Here is a 24598-nt window from a genome sequence, read left to right as displayed (position 1 = left end):
AAAGTTTAATTATTCTTTTGATCTTTATTTTTGTCGGAAAGTGTCAAGTTGGTCTTTTGAGTTGTTTTTTTTTTTTCGTTTTAATTTGGTCATGACTTTTTTTAATTTGATTCAACTTGTTTGGTTTTGAATTTTTAAAAGGTGACTCAATTTGATGGTTGTTGCACAAACGGTATTAAAGTCATTGTCGCATGTCAATTTGTGTTTTTTTTAATTCTTATTTTTTTTGACACATGTCATTTCACAGTTTTGCCACGTGGCACAATCAGTGTGATGTGACAGTGCCACATGGACATAATCTCAATTTGGTCTCTACATTTGTTTTTAGATTCAATTTAGTTTCAACTTTTGTAAAAATATGACAATATTATTCCTCTTTAAATCAAAACAAATGTTGATATTTTTACTAAAGTTGACATTTTATTAAATACTTTTGGTGATAATTTTAACAAAACCTGAGTTGCGCCTGCACATCCTCATGTACATGTTGGTCCACCACTATGTTAGGACACTCCTTTATGGGATGGTCAAGACTGACTTTATTGTCGCGTCTCATTAGCAACTACAATGAGAGTTTTAATGTATCTTCCAACTTGCCATTTTAGGCCTCAAGTAGGTTAACTCAAAAGTTACCTCAAGTAGGTTAACTAAAAAGTTACCTTTGACAAGTCATGCACGTCATTACTTTGGTTAGATGTTGTCATAGAACGAAATGCCCAGTCACGTCTTCTATCTCTCCCTCTTTGAGCTCGACGCAAGTGTTGGTGAAGAATTTGTCAAGCGTACCACGACCATTGGAGGGGCGGGGTGGGAAGAAGTGCATGGGTTCGTCGAGGTAGGTTTCCTACAAGTTGCAACTAGTGCATGATCTCTTATGGATGAAAAAGAATTTTCAGACTGACATTATAAATTGAACACAATTTCAAATTAGCTAATCAGGAAATCATAGGTGTGTACTAGATTTAGTAATTTGGAATGCTTTTTCAAATCCAATAATGTATTCCAGAACACCCATTTTGAAAGAGTATTTCAAATTATTGAATCTGAAGATGCGCGATGAAGGTGTAACCTAAACCTTTCTTTGCGATAAAGGTGTAACCTAGTGCAACCTTGAGGAAGGAGCACCGAATTGTGAGAGAGAATCAAAGGGAGGTGTGTTGTGTGTTGTTGGCGAAGGCAAGATGGAAGAGAAAAAAGAATTAGGGTTTTTAATGTTAGTGAGGATAAAATTGGTATTTTCAAAGTTAAGGGGTGCAGGAAGAATATAGGGGTGAAGAAAGAATACCTCCTAGTATTTAAAGATTCGGCAGCAAAAGGATATGATTTACTTGAACTGGATTTTAGTAGTTGTATTTGGTTCTCATGGACTTCGGCCCAGTTTGTTTTATTGACCATTTCTGGTTTTTTTATTCCAAGGTTTAAGTATTTCTAGAAATTTCTTACCACCAATACTTAGCAAGTAACTAATAAAATGATTTCTTTTTTTTGAAAATGACGTAAATACAAATAACTACACGATGGGTTAGAAAGGATGGGTTTTCCTTCCAAAGGCAATCAAGTGGAAATATTAATTTCCTCTTACCACAAAAGTAACATCTCAGCAAATAACATTTTTAGTTAAAAATGTATGTGTGTGTGTGTGTTTAGTTTAAGAGAATTAAAAGTATATATAAAATTGGGGTCGAAATATTAATGATAGAAAGGAAATATATTTCTCACCAAGTTTTAAGAAAAAAGTTGTTAATTCAAAGTATAATTCTTCCAGTTTAATCTGACTTCTATCAGATTAGATAAAAAAAGAGTTTTCTTAGTGCTTCTTTTAAACTTAGCTCATAGAAACTTTGAATATGCTTTATAATTGTAGTGTAATATTATCTTTATCCTAAAAAATAAATATTAAAACTTAACTTAATCTGTACAAAAAAGTATTTTATGATAATTGGAGATTTTTAAATTATTTCAATAGATTTATGATAAGATTGATTGATTTAAGTAGTAATAATTAATGTGATCTTATGTATACTAAGAGTATTTTGTTTTGGAAATTAGTACTATTTTAATCCAGTAGTCAGTTACATTTTAAAGTATTCCATTATAATAATAAGTAAAAATTAGACAAATTAAGGGTGTAATTTAATTAACTACCCAACTCATTTTAAAATTATTAATTATAGCAATGTAAGTAAAAGTGGAAGTAGATGAATAAGATATTATTATTTTTATCTATTTTTTAACTATTATTGTTTTTGAATTAAATAAAAAATATGATAAATTACTTCTGATATTTTTTTGAAAGAATTAGCAAGAAATAATTTGTAAGAAAAGTTACCAGTAAATTTCAATTCTTTAGGAAAATTATCTATGAAATATAAATTTACAGTAAAAGGTATTTATTGATTTTTAAGTTAACATTTTGTTAGAAAAGTTTTGTGCAAACTTCTTTTTACAGAAAAATTGAGTGGGGATAATTTTGGGAATTTTAAGTTCTTAGATTAGTATCTATTACTATTAGATCCAATTTTTAGCGACAATAAAAAAAAACTGAATTTTTTACAAACTTCTACAAGAAAAATTGTACAAAATACACAAATTTCTACTAATATAATGTATATGTTACGAAAAGTATTACAAACAATTTTGGAATCATTATAGATATACATTTGAAATGGGCTCACTCCATTGTTTTCGACTCCCACTACACGGGCCGGAGACAAAACCATCTAGGGGTCAACAAGGCATCCTTTATAATAATTTACATGGTGCAAATGTCCATAAAAAACTTGTGGGGTGTTATCTTGTTTTGACTTTTAGGTTTGGCCAGTCTATCTCATTTTCGACCTAAGCAGATCTGTCTTGGTCTTAATATCGAATCGATGTATCTTGACATTCGACTTGAGTCAATTTGTCTCAACGTTTGGTTCAAATTGATATATCTTGACCTTTTTCTCGAATCGGTTTGTCAACACTTTTGACCCAGACTAGCCCATTAGGACATTTGGTTTGAGTCAGCAAGTCTCAACCTTTATTTAAGGTCGACCCATTTTGAACTTCAGTCCAGGCCGACCCATCTGGACATTCGGTCCAAGTCAACCCATCTCGACCTTTGACCTAGACCATCCAATCAGAATATTTGGTCTGTGTCGGTTGATATCAACCTTCAACCACAAACAACCAATCTCGATCTTCGACCCAAGATTACATATCTAAAGTTTCAACATGAGATAACTCGTCTCGACTTTCGGTATGGGTCGGCTCGTCTCGACCTTCGACCCAAACTAACTCCTCACAACCTAGATTGGCCCATCTCTACCTTCGATCTGGGGCAAGCTGTCTTGATCTTCGAGTTAGATCGCCTCGTTCCGATATTTGGCCTAATTGGCTCATCATGACCTTCGGACCAAGTAAGCATGTCTCCACCTTTGGCCCATATTGGCCAATTTAGTATTCAGCTTGGTTTGGCTTGTCTCAACCTTTAGCCTAGACCGCTCAACCTCGATCTTTAGCACGAGAAGACCAACCTTGACTTCGGCTTGTGTTGACTCCTCTTGACCTTCGATCTGAGTCGGTACATCTAGACCTTTGGCCCATGCTGAACCTTAACCTTCGGTCTTCTTAACCTTCAGCCCATCAGTCAGTCCATCTCGATGTTCGACCTTGGTGAGTCTGTCTCGGTCCAAACCGCCCGTCTTGACCTTTGACCCAGTTTGCCCATCTCGAACTTCATCTTGGGGCAGATTGTCTTGACCTTCACTCTAAACCGACCAATCTTGACCTTTAGTCTGGGATGGACTATCTAGAACTTTGGCTTGAGTCAGTATATTTTGGCCTTCGTTCTAGCGGTCTCGTCTTAACTTTCGACTTGGCTGTCTCGGCTTGACCTATGCTCCTATATAACTCGACTATAACTTTTGTCTATACTGACTCAATTCAACTTTCAGTTTGAGAGAAGTCATCTCGATTATTAACCCTAAAGGATTCAAATCGAGTTTCAAGTCAGAACGACTCAATTGGACCTTTAAATGAAGTTAAGTATGTTGTTTTTGAATATTTAGTTAAAATGTTGCATGAGATCAAACCTACTTTGATTTGCTAAACCCTATAAAAGGAAGCTTATTAAAAGATGGATTAAGACGTACCCACCCGCAATAAGATAAGTTCACAACTCTAATTATACATCTCTTAAAACGTTTAATGGAACACTCTACGAAAAACTTAAACTTTTCCAAAATATTTTAGTAGTTGTATTCAACTCTTTTAAAGCTAACACTTTACATATGTGAATGGGAGGATTTAAACGGATTTTTATTTCTCGGAAAGCTATAAGTTTTTATTTATGCTAAATAAAACATCATTATAATATATAGATGAATATCTATTTGTTTTCTATTTTAATAATCATAATATTAATATAGAGGATCAAATAGGTTGATGCACGAATATAGAATGCAAAAGGTTCAAACGAAACACAAAAAAGAAAAAAGAAATCCCATTTGAGTAGCATTCAAGCTTAATGATATCTATAGTCAGTCACAACAATTCAACGCGTATAATTGCCTCACTCTGACTCTCCACTATTTTTTATTGGAATTGCATAGTGCAAAAAGTAATTTTATTAATTACAGAAGTGTAAAAAAGAATTCTAATTCGATTAAAAAAAATTAACAAGAGAATACAACACACTTACAGAATCTTTTCAATTTTAATATTATATATTTTTTTATCAATTTTTTTATTCATTTCATTTGTGTTTTTCATCTATAATATAGGATTATTATGATACTTATACTAGTGCAAAATAAGTATATTAGATCGGTTCCGCAACCGATCTAATATACATTGATGTAATATGTCAAAGACATATTAGATCAGTTCTGAAACAACCGATCTAATATCTTTTACTGAAAAGAAAAAAAAAACATTTTCAAAAGTGACCATGCGAAGGGGCAAAGAAAAAACATACCACCAAAGACTACCAATAAACCACCACGGACCAACACCAACGAACCATCATGGAGAACATCGCACCCCAACCGCAAACTTGACTAAGAGACTTCACGAAACACCATGGGGACTAGCGGCACACATTCAGTAAAGCAACGACATCACAAATTTACTTCATTTGCAAAAGAGATGGGAAATCACCAAGTATCGAGAAAGACAACTACAAAGAGAGCTTTCTCCACAAACAAAAATCCTAGGCATGAGAAAATGAGGGGAAAAAAACACTAACTTGTTGCATTGGTTGTTGAAGAGTGGCATGGAAGAGAAGAAGAAACTTGTTGAAGCACGGTGCGACGGTGGTAGGGCACAACGATGGTGGTCAATGGCGCTTGGAAGAGAAGAAGAAGCAATGGAAGTGCAAGAGAGAAGACCAAAGGAGACACAAGACAGAAGACGAAGTTTGAAAAATGAAAAGGATTTTCGCAATTTGTAGTGCAGAAAACATATTAGATCGGTTCTTTATATAACCGATCTAATATGTATATATTAGATCAATTTTCCCTATAATTGATTTAAAATACTTTTTAGTATTTACAAAATTGACATCGTGTTTTAAATTAAATCGGTTTCGCTTCAACCGATCTTATTCTAATATGACCATTTTGCACTTATAAATCAATATGCCTAAATTGATTAAAAACCGTATTGCAGAGATATATACCACATCAATAATGAAATAAGACAAATAAATAAAATAATAAAAAATCAAGTCATGAGATTCAAAGAAGATCATTAATACTTAGTTTTCACCAAATGAAATCAGTCAAAAACATAGTAAAAAATAAAATATAATAATGTAAAATTAGAACAAGAAAAGGAAAGATTTGATTAATTAAGGGTAATGTATACAGGTTAGCAACAAAAAGAAAGGAAATAAATATGATGCCACTCTGACGAGACTCATGGCTACAAACTGCTTCTCAGATAGGTGCACACAATCTCTATACATATAAGTTTAACTTGTAAAATTGAAGTTACTTCTAATTAACTCTTTAATTCTATAGCTTGGTTTCCAATAGAGTGATAAACTCTTGTCTTCTCTAAGAACTATTTCTTTCATTTTCATGTGCAAACAAACACTTGTGTAACATTGAAGCATAAATGCCACTGAACGAGAATCACATGCGTACTTGCTTTGTGCGCCATCCTGGTTTCTGACAAACCACTATGTCCATTGGTGATTGCGTGCGTGAAAAGTGATGAAAATGACTTTATATTATCACCAGCCCAGGTCAAGTGAATTTAGGTCTTAGGTGTATTGAGTTTTGGACAGAATTATGTTGACATTTTTCTTAGTTCTTTTGAAAATATATACACCATGTTTTGCAGAAACTGTTTATCAACATATAAAAAAATAGAAGAATTCAAAAAGTGTGGATCCAAATTTTTTCTCCATCACCGTCCAAGTTCACCAAAGTTGTTAACCTAATTCTTTCTTTTTAGCAGGTCAATCACCGCGACAATTTTCCACACTCGCATGATTCCATCCACTCTATAAATAGCGGATTAGACTATACTAAGTTCAGTAACAATTCTGTGTTAATTTTTTTCTAATTGCTACTCCATGGCCAACTCCAAAAACCTTGCATCCATTTTCACCATTATTATCATCCTTCTCTTTTCATTCACCGCCGCAAAGGCTTCTACTTTCCACCGAAACCTATCTCCCATGTCTTTGGGATTGAAGAAGGAGAAGCTGAGCCACCTTCACTTCTTCTTCCACGACATTCTCAGCAGCCCAAATCCCAGCGCGGTTAGAGTGGTTGAACCCCACGCGTCCAATACTTCTTCCTCCACGCTTTTCGGATTCATAGCAATGGCCGACGACGCATTGACCGTGGGCCCCGAGCCCGGATCCAAACTCATCGGAAAGGCCCAGGGAATTTACGGATCTGCGGCCCAAGAAGAAATTGGCCTGTTGATGATCATGAACTTCGTCTTCACCGAAGGGAAATACAATGGCAGCACGCTGAGCCTGTTGGGGCGGAATGCCGTTCTCTCCACCGTGAGAGAAATGCCGATCGTGGGAGGAAGCGGCGCTTTTCGGTTCGCACGTGGGTATGCTCAGGCGAAGACTCACACGCTTGATTTCAAAACTGGGGATGCTGTAGTGGAGTACAACGTCTACGTGTTCCATTATTAAGCATTGCGTCATTTAACAGCACTTCTGTTATTCTTCTCTTTTGTTTCTCTTCTTTGCTTTATGCAATTGGAAGTTGCCTTTATGCTTCGTGTGTGGTTTAACCATGTGTTACTTTAGTTGAAAATATTGACTTAAAAACCCATCATGACTTCAGAAACCATAATGACTCTGCCTGCCTAATTAAATTACCATTAGCATCCAATGAATTCTAAGAAATTGTGAACTATTTTTTCACTGATCTCAGGACTTAGAAAAAAGAAAAATGTACGTGTAACTTGTAATGATTAGACGTTTAGACAATAGCAGCCTCAACTGCTTTTTGTGGTCTGAATTGGACCAAACCAGGCAGGTGCATAGTGTTGTCATGATTTTGGAATTCGATTGTTTGGTTAAACAACTTCAACTTCCCTTTTTATTAGCCAATACGACAATATTTTTCCAAGTAGTTTTAGCTTATCCTACTCTTTACTATCGCTTTGAAATCAATTTCAAAATCGACATTCTACAAATTCTCTGAAAAAATAATAATAATTTTGTGTTGGAAGGTTAACTTCCAAATTGTTATCCTATCACCTTGACTAATGTTGTAAATATTCTCTATAGTTTGCGCATATTTTATCGGTAACAACAAAATATATATATGTTGGTTGAAAGGCTTTTGGCATTAATGGAGCACGTCACACAGTCATATTAGCAGTGAAACAATTTGAGGTATAGTTAATATTATATACCGACTCTAAAAATCATTATGGTTTTATGAAAGGAAAAACTGTCCTTATAACACCGGTTAATAAATAATTATTTTTTATTGTTTTTATTAATTTTATATTCAAAGTTAGAATATTTAAGTTTATTAATTAAAATAATATAAATGTATGTAACATATTTTATAAAGACAAAACTGTTTTTAAAATTTTTAAGATATAAAATAAGCAATTTAAAATTTTTATGATCTTTACTAAAAGTGTAAATAATTAAGTTTTTTTATATTACTAAATTATGTATTTATAATTAATAATTTCATATATTAAAATATTGTTTATTTTTTTTCAATACAGATATTTATTGAGTTAACACGAATAAAGAGATTCAATAAATTCTCAAATTGATATTTTAATTTTAATTTTATTTTTTAACTTTTAAGATGTTTGACACTATTTTTTGGTTTTTATATTAATTTAAATTTTTATGTTTAATTATATTTTAATTTTTAGCAATAATATAATTATTTTATTTTTTAATTATTTCTTAATTTTTATGAGTGAATATTAAATAAAATAGTAAACGTTTTTGTATAACATTTAAGGATATTTTTGTCCTTTAAATATAATAAAACTGCATTAATGGTTGTTAGGTCAGATTTTATTTATTATCACGGATAGCTATGAATTTTTACAAAATTCAATGCATATTAATTATCTTTAACAGTTGCCCTTAAAGTACTGGTTAGCAAGATCCTTTATGAAAAGAACATGAAAATATCAATGGTAGAGTATATAGTAGTATGATGTCTAATTAAACCATATATCTTTTATAATTTTTCTTAACTATATCATTTTTCTATTATTTTTTACTTATTTTTGTATACAAAAACGATATAATTACTTATTTAGTCCTCTAATTTTTTGGTTTGGTTCATTTTGGTCATTTTTTTATTGTTTTTGTTCAATTTAGTTTTTCAATTATTTAAAAATGTTCAATTTGATCATCATGTTAACATTGTGTCCTTACATGTCACATGTCAATTTGTAGAATTTTAAATTTTTTTATTTTTTTAAATATATAAACTGTCACATTTCAGGTCCCTACATTAAGTTAGAAAGATTTTTGTGAAGTTGGGTAAGCAAAACCTACTACAAGGTGATCAAATTGAGTAGCTAGAGTTTTGTGACCAATGTGTACTAGAAAAAGTCTCATGGATTGATGTTTAAATTTGACAATAGATTGTTTGAGTATACTCATGTAAACCTTTGGGTCCAACATAATCTTAGACTTAATGTAGGGTCTTATTTCCTCACTATCATAGACAAATACTTGAAGAGGGTGTTAATTTATATCTTGAAACGTGTGCTACATCAATGCCACCTGAATGCAAAACCTAGACTCAAAAGACAACACAAAATGAACAAGCCTTAATGAAACAAGAAAAAAAAAAGTGAGGGAAGAGAGAACGAACAAATGAGCCAATGGTGAAAATGGAGGAAGGTGAAAATCGAGGAAGAATGGAGAGGATTGTACCGGTGGTTCTAAATCTGAAAAGTTAACCCTAACAAAAGAATAAGTTTGGATTCTTTATAAAACTGTAGTTTATTTTCTAAACAAAAAGATAAAATTCAAAAATAATAATGACATTTTTTTAAAATTTGGGATTATTTAGCTTTGCTTATTTAAAGAATCAAAACCTATAAATATTAAAAAAAATTAAAAATACTGTCACATTTTGAAAGACATATGAAACCTATTAGGTGATTTTGAAAGCATTTTTACACTAGTAAATATAAAAACATTCATTGGTATTTTTTTCATAAATACTTGACCACTACTGAGACTAATAATTTAGCTGAATTTTTTAGATAGAATTGATAAGCATAATTCTACTAATTAATTTTCTCACCTTATTATTATCCTATTCTTTACTAATAGATATTAATACTTTATTCTACTCATGAAAGGGAAAAACAATCTTATTTTTGTAAACTCTTTCAAAATAATTTCATATTAATATTTTATTCATAAAAGAAACTCAAAACGATGAAAACATATGATTAGAAATGTTATACAAAACTTCCATATTTTACATTAATATAATCAAAGATGTGAAATCTGATTTTTATTAAAAGTTTATTAACAACTACAGAATTTGATGAATTTTATGTATTCTAATTAAATATTTTTCTTTCAATTACAAAACATTACGTAAACTGTAATATGTAAAAATTATGGTGTCATAAAAAGTTCAAAACTAACAATGACACGTTTGAACAAGAAGCAAAGAAAGATATTCCATATTGTCCCAAAAGTTTGTCTGTCACCATAAACTTTGGCAACAAATTTTGGTATAATATAACTGTAAATGGTTATTTTAGTTGTCAAAACAATAAATTTTGTTTGCAAAACCTTTATGCCAATTCATTCCTTTCAATTTTGCATTCTATAAATGGTGAATGAAAATATCTTTTTCTTCACACATCTTAATTTTCCCTCTCATTACAATGGCCAACACCAAAAGTCTCAAAACCATTTTCAGCATCACCGTTGTGAACCTAATCTTGTCATTTGGTAGCGCAAAATCTTCTACATTCTATGAAAACCTATCCCCGAAGTCTTTGAGACTGAAGAAGGAAAAGCTTTGTCACCTTCACTTCTTCTTCCATGACATTGTCAGCGGTCCAAACCCCACCGCCATCAGAGTGGCGGATTCCCCTTCCACCAACTCTTCCTCCACGCTTTTCGGATACATAGCCATGATTGACGACCCATTGACTATGGGCCCCGAACCCGAATCCAAAGTTGTGGGATAGACTCAAGGAATATACGGATCTGCGTCCCAACATGAATTAGGCCTATTGATGGTATTGAACTTCGTGTTCACCGAAGGGAAATACAATGGCAGCACACTGAGCTTGCTGGGGCGGAATGCGGTGTTCTTCGGTATAAGGGAAATGTCGATCATCGGAGGAAGTAGGGCTTTTCGGTTTGCACGTGAGTATGCTCAGGCAAAGACTCACACGTTTGATTTAAAGACTGGAAATGTTGTTGTAGATTACAACGTCTACGTGTTGCATTATTAACCAACCAGTTCTTCATGATATGGAAGCCATGTAGTCTTCTTCTAATGTCTTATGCACTAATATCTCTCCATTTATAATGTATTATAATTATTAATCAAAATATTATTTATAGAACAATATATTTGCAAATTATACTTTATAATTTATTTTCAACAACATACACCACAACAATTTCGTTTTCTTCAACCTCAAGAAGTAACTTGAGAATTGAGAATAGAGTTTTATGGATCTTAAGCTATAGTTCTTTCTTTATACGTGCAATAGATGATATATTTTCGACGTCACTCAAGAGATTAACAAATGCTCAAGGAATATTGTTAGTTGGTGTGTTGATCTTCTATCAAGGATGTTAGAGCATTATCAACACTTTTTCTGTTGAACTCAACTTGATATGATAAATACAACTTCTACTCTAATTATCCTTTTCTTTTTCCAATGACATAATGTGTTGATATTCTATTAAATGTGCTAGAACTTTTATCAGAAGGGAGGAGTTTTCAACTCACGTTTTTCTTTTGTTGCACTCAATTTTGTTACTAACATTAGCTATAAAGGGAGATGTTGATGTCACTTGGGTCACTAATTTATTGGGTCCACACTTATTTAATTAAGAAAAATAAAAGGAGGTATTTTTAAGGGCTTCCGACCCATTATGCAATTTACATATGTAATCCTTGCATCAAGTATGAGTATAAGAGAAAAAAAATAGAATGAGACAGAGAAAAAGAAGTTGTGAGTGCCTCTGGTGAGAACGCATCAGAGAGAATGAAGAAGAAGAAAAGAGCAACCAGTTTATCATGTGCAAGTCTGTGCAGAGAAACTACCTTGGAGAACATGTTTTATTCATTTTCTCATATATTGAGGTTCACTCTATTGTTTATTTAAAGTATCCATTAGGTTTTGTTATTCACCTTGTTGGTGAAGAGAATAGTATTATGTTGACCATTGGAATCTTCAAGAGAACTTCTGGTGTACCCATTAATTTTTATTAGTAGAAGTTTTTACTGGACAAGGTCCCCTGGATTTTTCCTCCATATTGATGTTTTCTCACATTAAAAGTTTTGGTGTTTGTTAGTTCCTCCCTTCTTTATTTTATGCATTTTATTATTTTGCATATTATTTATTTAGGAAAGATTTGATCTGGGTTTTGTTTCCGTGCCCTGTTATTTTTTTGAGATCTTCCCAAAAGTTTATCACAATATATTTAGCGTTTATCACAATATATTTAGCATACATATTCAAGGTATTTTTTTCCCTTGGTGTACTAGTGTATTTCTAGATAATCATAAGTCAACTTTGTATTTGTAAATAATCTAATGAAACATGGAAGTAAACATGTTTCAAGACATAGATGAAAAATCTATTAACATTATCTGAGGCCTTGGTATTAGATGATATATTGTCTAATTTTAATACATTATGCATAATTTAGTTTAGGGATGGACAGACAAAAAATCCACTTTTTTTATTCAATCCACTTCCACTCCAATCCAATCTATTTAAGATATATTTTATAAAAAAATCAATTTTATTCAATCTAATCTACATTTTATATATTTTATGAATTGAATATCCATTATAGGAATCCAAAATTTCAAATACGGAAAATCTAAAATATTCAATCCAAATATTTAACCTAAATTTTTAGTTAGGTTGAGTTGAAGGTCGAGATGGACTAGCCCAGATCAAAGGTCAAGACAAGTCGATCCTAGTCGAAGGTTGAGACGGGTCGTTCCCGACAAGAATTCGATCGAATTAGCCCTAGTTGAAATTTACCTAAGCTTAACCATGACCGAAGATTGACCGAATTCGGTTAAGTCGGTCCAAATCGAAAATTTTTCAAATACTCAAGTCGAGTTCGACCAAAATTTGGTCGAGTCGTCCCTTACCCAAATTTAGCTATATTCGGCCCAAATAGCCTCAACCCAAATTTGGCTCTGGATAAAATTTGGCTGTATTCAGAAAAATTCGGTCCAGGTGACCCTATCGAAATTTGACCGTATTTTTCCAACTTCGACAGAGTTGGCCCTGAAGAAAATTTGGTCGTAGTCGGTCGCTATTGAAATTTGACTGTATTCAACCGAGCCGGCCTCGACAAAAATTTGCCCAAATTCAATCGAGTTGGCTTCACCGCATATTTGACTGAGTCGACTCTGATCCAAATTTAGTCATATCAGGTCGAGTCGGCCTCGACCCAAATTTGGTTGTATTGGATCAAGTCGATCCATGCTGAAATTTATAATTATCAAAATAACTTTCTTTATGTAACTTAATTCTTTTCTCTCCAATATCATTGAGTCTATAATGTTAAATATATGTTTTATTCACTTAATTATTTTTTTTCTTTTAAGACCAGAAACATGCATTATAAGATTATAATGCACATTAAGAAAGACATAAATGTGGTGTTGGATATATCTATTTGTATATAAACAATCAACATCGCTATTTTTATAAATTGAGCAAATATCTTTATTAAATAAATGAATACGAAAACCAATATCTGACATAGAAACTGAAATAATGTTCGAAACAATTAGGAACATAATAACAATCCTCTTAAAGTGGCACTTTGTATTAAGGAAACTAGTCATATGGCTTTAGTTGCAACACTTGTTTCACTTTCTTTAATCATCTAGTTGTTTGTATTCCTTTGTTTGTTTTTTTTTTCAAAAAGTTCAGGTATTTACTGTAATTTCTCTTCTAATGTCCTTTCTCCTTATAGAAGAAACACTCGGCATCACTTTTATCATCATGGTCTTTCTTTTGCTTGAGCTTGGTTAAACCACTCTTGGATGCATGAATACATACATAAAAAAAAAAAAAAACATTATAATCGATTAATAAGTATATGACATACTACTACAACTTTTCATATTACATAGAAATTTTATTTGCAAATTTGCTAAAAATAAATTGCAAGAAAATACTTTTTTTTTTATCATTCTTTTTTAAAATTTTAATGGACAGGTAATTTCTTCGTGAATAATTATTTTCTACAAAATTATAAAATTCACAATTATTTCCTACATTTTTTTTTGAAAAGTGTTTTATATAAAATATTTTGCAAAAAATTGGTGAGAATTCCTTGCAATTTTTTTTCATAATAAAATTTGTAAGTATTTTCTAAAAAAAAAAATTCAAAACAAAATTAGCATGAAATATGAATTTTTTTAGTAATGACACTACAAGAAAATTTTTAAATAATGACAAAATTTAGTTACTAAAAATAATTAGTTACTATAATGACTAATTTTATAAATTAAAATTATTGGTAACTAAAATAGTTTTTATTATTAATAAGAAATTATAATTAATTTATAAATTAATATCTAAAATAGTTTATATTATCATTTAATATCTAAATTAGTCAATACCATTAATTATTAAGGTTTTAACTAAAAAAAAAATTTTGTAATTAAAAAATTGATCTGTAAACATAATTTTTATCAATAAAATTGGTCATGTTTTAGAATTTTGAACTCAAGTATTTATTAATAAGATTTTTACTTTTAGATATCATTTTCCAACAAATATATAAGAACTCAGATGTATACAAAATTATCTATTTTTATATGAAATAAGAATGATAATGAAGGGGATTTAGTATTTTTATTAAATTATTTTTAATTATATTTCTGACGTTTATGTTTAAGGATTATAATATTTCTGAAATGGTATCATTAAATAAAATTTAAGAAATTAAAAATTGCTTGTATTTAGATGTACAAAACACCTTTCTCTCCCCTTTTACTTATACTAAAACTAAAAGTATCCGTGCAACGTACGAAATTTATTGAAGTGCAATATACGAAATTGATTGAAGTGCGGTAAACGTGTTTTTAAGGAGGAAGAATAAATAAATTTCTATAAATAAAAACTTGTACCAGTTTATTTAGCAAAAGGTTACTTACAAAAAAACTTACTTTATTAAATGTTGTAGTGATTAATATGATTTATCAAATAAAAGTAAAGTAATAAAGGAAATAATTATTCTTGACAAGAAAAATAGTATCCAAAACTTCCATATTTATATGAATAAAAGATGTGAAATCTGATTTTTATTAATTAAAGTTTATTAATAAGTAGGGTAAATATTTGCTTAAATCCACACTCATTTAAGTCTGTATCTCGTCTAAATTTGTATTTGAAAAGAAAAAATTTTTGAATAAATAATTTTATGACTTTTATTTTCAAAAAAAAAATCTCATAAAAGTTATTTGACTTTATATTTTGTTATATATATGAATAAAATAAAATAAAAAATTTCTCACGTAACATATCTCTTATATTTATCATAATTTTTTATTATTTATATTTTCACAATTTTTATCAATTTTAAACACTCATACTATTTTATAATATAATTATATAACTCATAATATTTTATATTATAATATGATTATTAAAATTTTATAAATTCATATCTTATTTAAATTCGTATTAAACTCTTGATATCACAATATAAATTTTGAATAAATGTATATTAAATTTGATAATTTTCGTATATTTCAATTGTGAAAAACAATATAACGGTTAACGGTTGTTTTAGTTGTCAAAAACTATGGTTTTAGTTGGGAAAACTTCTCCCAGTTCATTCCTTATAATTCTGCACTCTACATAATTTTATTTTTTTGTTTTGGGCTAATATTGTCGTATTGTCGTATTGGATAATAAAAAAGGAAGTTGAAGTGGTTTAACCAAACAATTATGCACTTGAAAAAATAATATTTGGACAATGTTTTGTTTAATAAACTTTGATATACTTAATAAAAAAATGCTAAAATTTTATTACTTTATTTTAATAATTATTATATATTTTAATTATGAAATAAAAATATAACTGTAAACGGTTCTTTTAGTTGTCCAAAACTGTGATTTTAGTTAGGAAAACTTCTCCCGGTTCATTCCTTCCAATTCTGCACTCTATAAATTGCTCATAAAAAATTCTGTCTTTCCTCACACTTCTTACTTTTCCCTCCCATTACAATGGCTAACTCCAGAAGCCTCACATTCATTTTCACCGTCATCGTTCTCAGCCTACTCTTCTCATTCGCCACCGCAAAATCTTCCACTTTCTACCGAACCCTATCTCGGAAGTCTTTGGGACTGAAAAAGGAGAAGCTCAGCCACCTTCATTTCTTCTTCCACGACATTGTCAGCGGTCCAAACCCCACCGCCGTCAGAGTGGCGGAGGCCCCATCCACCAACTCCTCCTCCACGCTTTTCGGATTCATAGCCATGGTCGACGACCCATTGACGGTGGGCCCGGAGCCTGGATCCAAACTCGTGGGAAAGGCCCAAGGCGTTTACGGATCTGCGGCCCAACACGAAACGGGCCTGTTGATGGTAATGAACTTCGTCTTCACGGAAGGGAAATACAACGGCAGCACGCTGAGCTTGTTGGGGCGGAATGCGGTGTTTTCCACCGTGAGGGAAATGCCAATTGTTGGAGGAAGCGGGGCTTTCCGGTTCGCACGTGGGTACGCTCAGGCGAAGACTCACACGTTTGATCTGAAGACCGGAGATGCTGTTGTGGAGTACAATGTGTACGTGTTCCATTATTAACCACCCAGTTGTTGATGATGATATAGAAAACATATGTAGCATCGTTTTAATGTCTCATCATTCTCTTGTTTCTCCTCTTTGTTTCATTGTTCGATGCTTTTGGAATAACAACTTGTTTCTATGCTTTAATCGAAGATAATGACTTCACTTGTGAAACCCCAAAGACTTCGTAGTCACTGTATTCTACCTATACCTTTCAATCAATGACACGGTTCTCTTTTCTTAGCTTTTTGTTGAGTAGTAGTTTTTCTTCGACCAAGAATCTTTTACAGTTATGAGTTAATTCTATTAAACTCATCCTTTAACCAAGCTTTACTTTCTGAGATAAATTAAAATTAGTTGTATTATATACCAAAAAAAAAAAAATAGATACTCCTTGAGGAAAAATTATTTTTATTTACGATTTTTTGACGAGAGCGTGTTAGGACTTTTTTTTTCAACTTTCGTTATTTTTTTAATTTTTAATTTTTAAATAAGAGAAAGAACCGAAAAAACTTCGAAATTATCAGAAACTCTAAATTACATCACAAAACTAATAATGTAATGAGCAATAACTAAGTCAATCAACATTAGCATTCTCAATTGATTCATAAACAGAAAATATTTAAAAAATAATAAATTTTAGATATAAACAATTAAATAGTTAAAATTCTAGTTTATAGATTTGAATATAACTTAGCATTTTTAATCTTTATTATTTTTAAAATCAATTTCACTGAATCAGAAAATTTGTTCATTTTTTTACTCAAACTTGGCATAATTATTTAGTTGAAATGATCTTGGGTGAGATGGTCAACGCCATCTATAAAATTATTTTTTTGTAGGTATTTAAAATTATTGACGATTGTTTTCACTCTTGCCAAAATAAGAATAGTTTGTTTGACATGATTTATGTTATTGAATTTTTTTTTTGCTTTTACTTATATTCAAAAGTTAAAGCAGTATATAGTTAATCTACGAAAATGAAATTAGTTAAATTTCAAAATATGAAATTCGAGATTTCTCATTATTTGGCTAAAACCCCATGTAATACGGATATTTTAAAATTATATGAATCACTAAATATACATTGATTCATCTGTAATTATTTAACATTAATTAAATTTATATTTGAGTATTATGCGATGCACCAAAGAATAAACTGATGTAAAATTCAAAGAAAATTCATTTCAGTAAAAAAATAATTTAATAAAAAAAGATTAAGTAAATTCAAAATTATATCGCAATAAATAATCACACTCTTCTAGTTTCCCTAAGCAAAATTAATAACGCACTAAATAATATTAAAAAAAATAAACTATGACGAAAAACAAATGTTAACATAATTTCAAACCTTTGATGTGGCCTCTAGAACCTCATAATTTGCATCACCAAGTTAAAGAAATGAACCTAAGGAAACCAAACCTTCCTTTCCTTCAACAATTATTAGTCAAACATTTCATTCATTTCAACTAACTCCACAATCAAAATTTTCCTTCTAATTTTTTGTCAAACATTACATTTAGTTGAACGACTTCTTTACATTATACCATAAAAATCAATTTCACCAACAATATATATATATATATATATATATATATATATATATATATATATATATATATATATATATATATATATATATAACTCGTTAAAGAAACAATTTATAAGTGATTTTTCCTCTCTTTCTCTTTTTCACAACAAGTTTTATTAATTAATTTTTAGGGTTAAATATGTTTTTGGTCCCTCAAATTTCAGCGAAATTTAGAATTAGTCCCTCATCAAAACTTTTGACCAATTTAATCCTTCATCTTTCAAAATGCGTGAATTTAGTCATTTTAATCATCATGAAATGCGCTTGAAACGTTAGATAAACTTAACAAAATTTGGTTATAAGGACTAAATTCATATTTAATCCTAATTTTTATCCAACACTTTTCTGTGTTTTTTTTCACCTCTATTCATGCTATAATAAACCTAGTTCTGTGGAGTCGACCAATTAGTTGTTATTTGATTACCATAATGAATTAATAATTACCAAACATGAATTGTTTTAAAGTCTTATATACTGTCAAATTAATTGTCTGTTTTATTAAGAGAAATATTTGTTTATTATCATAAAAAAAAGTCATGAATGCATTGATTATTTCAATTTTGTCAATGCGTCTAATGTACAAGATCATTTCAACGCGTACCAAGAAAATATAAGATCGTTTCAACAAGAGCCCTATTGGATTTTGTTAAGAAAATTAAAAAGAAAAAAAGACGATATTTGAAATTTATTTATTTTATTTTATAATTTATATTTGCAAACCATGAGTAAGAGCTTTGTTTGCGTACTTGATTTTATTGATTTATCTAAAAAAATAAAATGATAGAAAATCTTAGTATATTAATTATTCGAATCTAAACATATTTTTAGAACATAAATACATTAAAATAGCTTCTTTACCTTTTGTTTGTTAGTACTCTCAAATGATTTTTTTTAACCAAAGGAGTAACATTTGTGTTGTGCACTTATTAAGTTTGTTTTTGTCGGTTTAAGCTCCGACAACAGGTTATATTATTTTGATCTTTTACTTAACAAATTTGACGATTATAAATTGGATTAATAAAGTCACACGTGATAGAGTAGTTGGCATTAATAAAGGAGTAGGCTGAATTCAACAAAGACTTTTATTATTTTGTTTATTTTGGGTGTTTTTCATTGTGCCATTGCGCATATTGCAGAAATTTGTAACTATTTTGAAGGGCATAATAATTTCTGTTGAAAAATCAGAAGAGTAAAGCTTTTTTCACCAAAAATAGACAATCTAATTTAGCTAACTAGAAGACAATTAATAGACTGATAGATGAGCTTTTGAAGAACTTTACGGGTTTTAGAGAAATCAAAGCCTTTAAGAAGATTCAACCACGTCAACAAGATACCAACCTAATTTACACAAATATTTGACATTATTTTCAATTTAAAATTTTAAGATTATATTTATATATCTTTTTCCTTACATATTATTTAACTATTTTATTTTTACATCATATGAGATTATAGGAATGATAGATAAATATATCTACGTAGGTATGCTCTAAAGTTGTTTATGTTTCAACAGAAAATTATTGCATTGATTGAATACGATATATGAATGAATGATATCTAATTTTTTAATTAGATACGAGAATGTGAATGGAATGTGCATGTCTATCTTCATCCTTACACCTATCTTAATATCCATCCCAATAAGTTTAAAAGATAATGTAATTTAAATAATGACGATACATTTGATTCAAAATACCACACTTTATCTTCATAGTGTTGACATTCAATGCAACACTCTTCAACATCAACAAATTGTAATTAGTCATTTTGCTTAATCTATAGATTCAAATTTTGAAATATCCATGCATATACTCTTTTATTATGGTTTTTGTTTGCTTTTTTTATTCTAATTATGGTGAATTCAATTCTTTTCTGCACATATATAGAACATTGTCAACCTCGATTAATAAAATTTTTATGTTTAAGTAATGGGATTGAAAAGACAAAAGATGAACAATATTTGTTGTACTCCAAAAAGAATGATATTTGTTATTAATCCTATTTGCTACCTTTTCATAAACAATGATGATTCTTTTCTTTCTTTCATTCTTTTAATCATTCAGACCCATAATTATTCAATGTTAACACTGAAATTGGAAGTAAATGAAGATGTAATATATATAAATTATATCCATACTATGACATCTTTGTTTTAGATTTTTTTCTTGAAGTGTATACAGATAAAGATAAATATAATGATTGACAATTTTTGAAAATGTGAAGTATTATTGAATGAGTTTAAAATAGTTATTGTAGTTTAAATAAGGATGATAAATATGACGGTGAACTTACAATTTAATGATCTTTACCAAACCGAAATAATGATAATTTGAAATTGACGATGAATTTCAGAAATATACGTTTGCATTTCTATAATTTAAACATGTTACATTTGTTTTAAAGATTTTCAAAATATTTCTTTAAAATATTTCTTTGTAAATTATAGTTGTAGTTGTACTGATTATATCTTCATATCCAAAATCCATATATAAATATATATCATTCTCTTAATATTTAGTTTCGTAACTTTTTTTTTGCCACACACTTTTTTCATTTGTATCTTTAAGTTATTTTTTTATTCATTTTTAACCCACCACTCCAATCACCTTTAGATCATCACATCACATCACTAAAATAATCAATCAAAATAGACAATTGAAAAGTGATTTAAGTAGTAGGTTAAAAGTGAGTCAAAAGAAATCCATCAAAATATCAATATCTTTTGTGTAGTTATTTTCAAAGATAAATTATCAATTTTAATGAATCAAAATTTAGGTATCACATTTAATTATTTATATTCCCTTTCAGTATTTTTATTTATTGATTATTTTTTCCATATAAGAATGTTTGATTCTTTCAATCTCACGTGTTTATTTACTAAGTAATTTAAAAAATATATATTTATTCTCGTTGAGCCTTAACTATATATTCTTTCATTTGTAGATTTTTTTTTTCACTCAAACAATCTGCATTATCTCCTAATGAATCAATTAGATCGAAAATTGAAAAGTTTTCTCAAATCTCAAAGGTACTTTCCATCTTATTATATAATTAATTATACATTTTTTTGTACAATTTGGTTCGATGGTGTATAAACTTTTTTTTAAGACATACATTTATTCCTTTTCACTTCGTTTTAATATTTTTTTTATAATTTAAATGCATTTTTATATAGTTAATTTTATTTTTTAACTCATTCTTATATATGTAATTTTATATAGAGAGACCTTTCATTTATTATAATACAATAATTTAATGTCATTGTCATGAAGTTCACAAGATGAAAAATCCATGCCTAAATTCGAATTGCATAATTAGTTTAATATATTTTTTTCATATGTGATTTCATTTAAGTAATGTATTATAATCTTTATGATCTATAAAAAAAATCATTATAATGTAGAAAAAGAAAGTGATAATGCAGTCATTTACACGATCAAATTAATAGTATTTATCACTCATATGTAATAACTTCATTATTGTAAAGAAAGTAACCAAAAGATTAAAATGGATAAAAATAACTTAGAATCGTCTCACAAAATTGATTTCTAACAAATTAGTCCTCATAAAGGTCAATCAAATTAAATAATATAAATAATAAAAGAAAATAAATAAAAGGCTAGATATCAAACTAATTAATAATAAAAAGAAATAAAAGAGGAGAAGGATAAAAATAATAATAAAGTAGATAGATTGTTTTCACTACACATTATTGATTTCCTCAATATTATTCTTATTGATTTCTTGTCTAAAATTTTAAATTAATAACTTCACAATTAATTTGCAGAGATCTTCACCTTGAACTTCACAATTAAGCAAAATAACTTCTTAATAAACTATAATCAAAGTTTTCACTTTTAGTCAAAATAACTTCTAAATTATTAACAAAAAAAACTCATTCAATATATAAAAGTTGTTAACTTTACTAGTAGAAACTTATGAATTTAAATTAAAAATCCTTGGACTCATGATTATTATATCCTCATGTTAAGAGAAAAAAAAATAGATAAATATAAATCATAACAAGAATTAAAAAAATAAATAAATATAGTTATCTAAATCCCGTTAAAAAAATTACACTGCAACCGATTCAATAAACTTAAAATAATCATAAATATCATTTATTTTTATAATGATTAAAAATATCTAATATAAATAAAAAGATATAATCAATTTTAAAATCATTTACAAATATAATTGACTAATAATTTCTTATATAATTTAATAAATTAAAATTATCACCAACTAAATTTTGTGCTAATTTGCACAGAAACTTAAAAATATCTATATTTATATTTTAGTCCTTGTTTAACCAAATTTTAATTTAGATTTGACTTACTAACCATCCAATTACGACGTGCCACATGAATCTTCTCTTTTCCAATAGCTTTTTCTTTACTGTAGCGGTGTGGCTATACGGTGCAGGAAGTGGGTTCCAGGAGTTCGTGTTCGTGGCAGAAAAGGATGAGGTTCGAAGGTATTGTTGTGGAGGAACTCTGGTTCGTTCCAGTGCCTCACTCGTGCAGAGGTGGTTCAGGCGCGATCTGGATCGCTCCTGTGTTGAAGATGGAGGTAGCGCACTGATCTCTGGTTATTAGGGTTTCGAATCGTGGTGAGGTTTGCTGCGGTGAAGATGGTAAACGAAGCTGCGATTTGCTGTGTCATCGTGGTTGTTGCGCGTTTGTTCTACGCATTGCGAACGAGGTGCTGTTGCGGTGGCTTACGGTGGCGCGAGATTGCTGGCCGTTCATGGTGTTTTGATTTGGGAGGAAGGAAGAAAATGATGACACGGCAACCCATGGTCGGCTTATATATGTTTAGGGTTTTTGCCAGCAAATGATTGAGCAATTTTTGTGAGGGAAGGATAGTGACTTCGTCACAGTTTATTATTGGATCGCATTTTTGTGAGTGAGTGAAGATGTGAAAATAAATAGATTAGAGGTGCAGAAATATGTTTGGGTGGCCTGTTTGAAAAAAATGGGAGTGAATAAGTAATATAAGTGGTGTAGAAGTAATTTTTTAGGAATTTTAATTTATTTATGTTTTTGTAATTTTAATTAATTAATTAATTTTAAATGAATTTAATCATAATTTTCGTTGGATGAGTAAACATTTATGCAACTAAAATAATACATTTTAAGATATTGTTATATCTGACACTCAAATAATTTAATTATAAGAAATTTTAATTAAATTAATTTCTTAAAACAAAATTTAAAATTATGTTTTGATTGTTATGAAAATTTTAAAATTTAATTTATGTCTAACTGTATAATATTTTATATAAGTCTTATGTAACATTTATAAAATTATCATTCATTTCTAAACAGTTGATATTGAATATGTTTTTTTTTTATATTGAATATAGATATAATGTTTTCTTATCACATTTTTATAAAAATTAATTAATTATTATTGAAATAATAAGAAAGTGTGTATAAATATGATTATAATTCTTTTTTATAAGAAATAATTAATTAATATTTAAACAGCGAAAAAAATGTATATAGATATGATTACAAGTATATCTATTATTTGATGGGGTTAAAAATGAGATAAAAGTTTCATATCTATTAAATATGATGTAGAAGATAAATATGAATTTTTACTTATGTTGTCTGTCCACTTGTCTCTAGAATAATAAATATCCTTCTTAATTTTTATTACTGAAACCAATTATTTTGTGTGGTATGTTTTATTTTATATACCTTTTTAGGTTTGTATTACCATTTTAGGGTAGTTTGTTTATGAAATTAAAAAAAATGGCACAATATTTTTTAAAAAATTTGACGTTTAAACAAGTTGTCATGTTGGCATGACTTTATAAAATAGAAGTAAGGTCCTTTTAAAACGATTTAATTAAATTTGATTTGAATTCATATCAACATGTTCATTGATTATATGAAAATAAAGAAGTTCCGCCACAGTGTCTAACTTTGAAATTTTAAAAAAATTATACTATTTTCATAATTTTAAAAATAAATTTCCCCACATTGATAAGAAAAAAAACCCACCTTTTTATAAAAATAAAAAATAAACCCTTGATCTTTATTAGTGGCAGTCTTTTCTCGTAATGCAGTCCTTTAAAAAATTGGGTCTTCTCGTTTGGGCCTTTACCCACTAGTGGACTCGTGCATTATTGCCACGCTCACGATCGGAGGTAAGTTAGAAGTTACGAGTTAAAGATAGAAGATAAAAAGTTGAATTTAATATATCAAATTAAGCTTGAAATCTTTCTAATAAACGGACAAAATTAATATATATAATGAACAACAACACTATCCACGACTCGTTCAATTTCACATCTTTCGTATCAATATCAAAATAATATTTGAAAGATAATGTGAATGGTTGTTTTCAAATTAATGTATATGGGAACTAAGAAACTCTCTTGTGTTTAGAAATGTATATGTGAATGCTTGTTTTTGGATTAGCCCAATTGAAAATAAGGATTTGAAGATAAACTTTTCGTATTCTGATGGGCGTGTGTTAGCGAATGATTGTAAGAGATGCAATAATATT

At 29.3% G+C, this 24598-nt stretch overlaps 2 protein-coding genes and 1 pseudogene across 2 annotated transcripts; all 3 read left to right on the top strand.

The window, feature by feature from the left end:
- The first annotated feature begins 6297 nt into the window (after positions 1–6297).
- Positions 6298–7301, top strand: LOC114179588 (dirigent protein 22-like). The gene has a single exon (XM_028065989.1). The coding sequence runs from the start codon at positions 6566–6568 to the stop codon at positions 7142–7144; it is 579 nt and encodes a 192-aa protein (XP_027921790.1). The 5' UTR covers positions 6298–6565; the 3' UTR covers positions 7145–7301.
- A 3055-nt stretch (positions 7302–10356) lies between these two features.
- On the top strand, positions 10357–10935 carry LOC114190699 (annotated as a pseudogene).
- A 4891-nt stretch (positions 10936–15826) lies between these two features.
- LOC114194422 (dirigent protein 22-like) lies at positions 15827–16619 on the top strand. The gene has a single exon (XM_028084622.1). It carries the CDS (start codon positions 15925–15927, stop codon positions 16501–16503), a length of 579 nt encoding a protein of 192 aa, XP_027940423.1. The 5' UTR covers positions 15827–15924; the 3' UTR covers positions 16504–16619.
- The last annotated feature ends 7979 nt before the right edge of the window (positions 16620–24598 follow it).

This window comes from Vigna unguiculata, chromosome 1, assembly GCF_004118075.2.
Source record: "Vigna unguiculata cultivar IT97K-499-35 chromosome 1, ASM411807v1, whole genome shotgun sequence".
NCBI classification, from domain to species: domain Eukaryota; kingdom Viridiplantae; phylum Streptophyta; class Magnoliopsida; order Fabales; family Fabaceae; genus Vigna; species Vigna unguiculata.
This window is presented reverse-complemented; position numbering and strand designations above follow the sequence as displayed.

Bases quoted from the DNA above. Each gene is read 5' to 3' on its own strand.
- LOC114179588 (XM_028065989.1), top strand. From the start codon at position 6,566: ATGGCCAACTCCAAAAACCTTGCATCCATTTTCACCATTATTATCATC.
- LOC114194422 (XM_028084622.1), top strand. From the start codon at position 15,925: ATGGCTAACTCCAGAAGCCTCACATTCATTTTCACCGTCATCGTTCTC.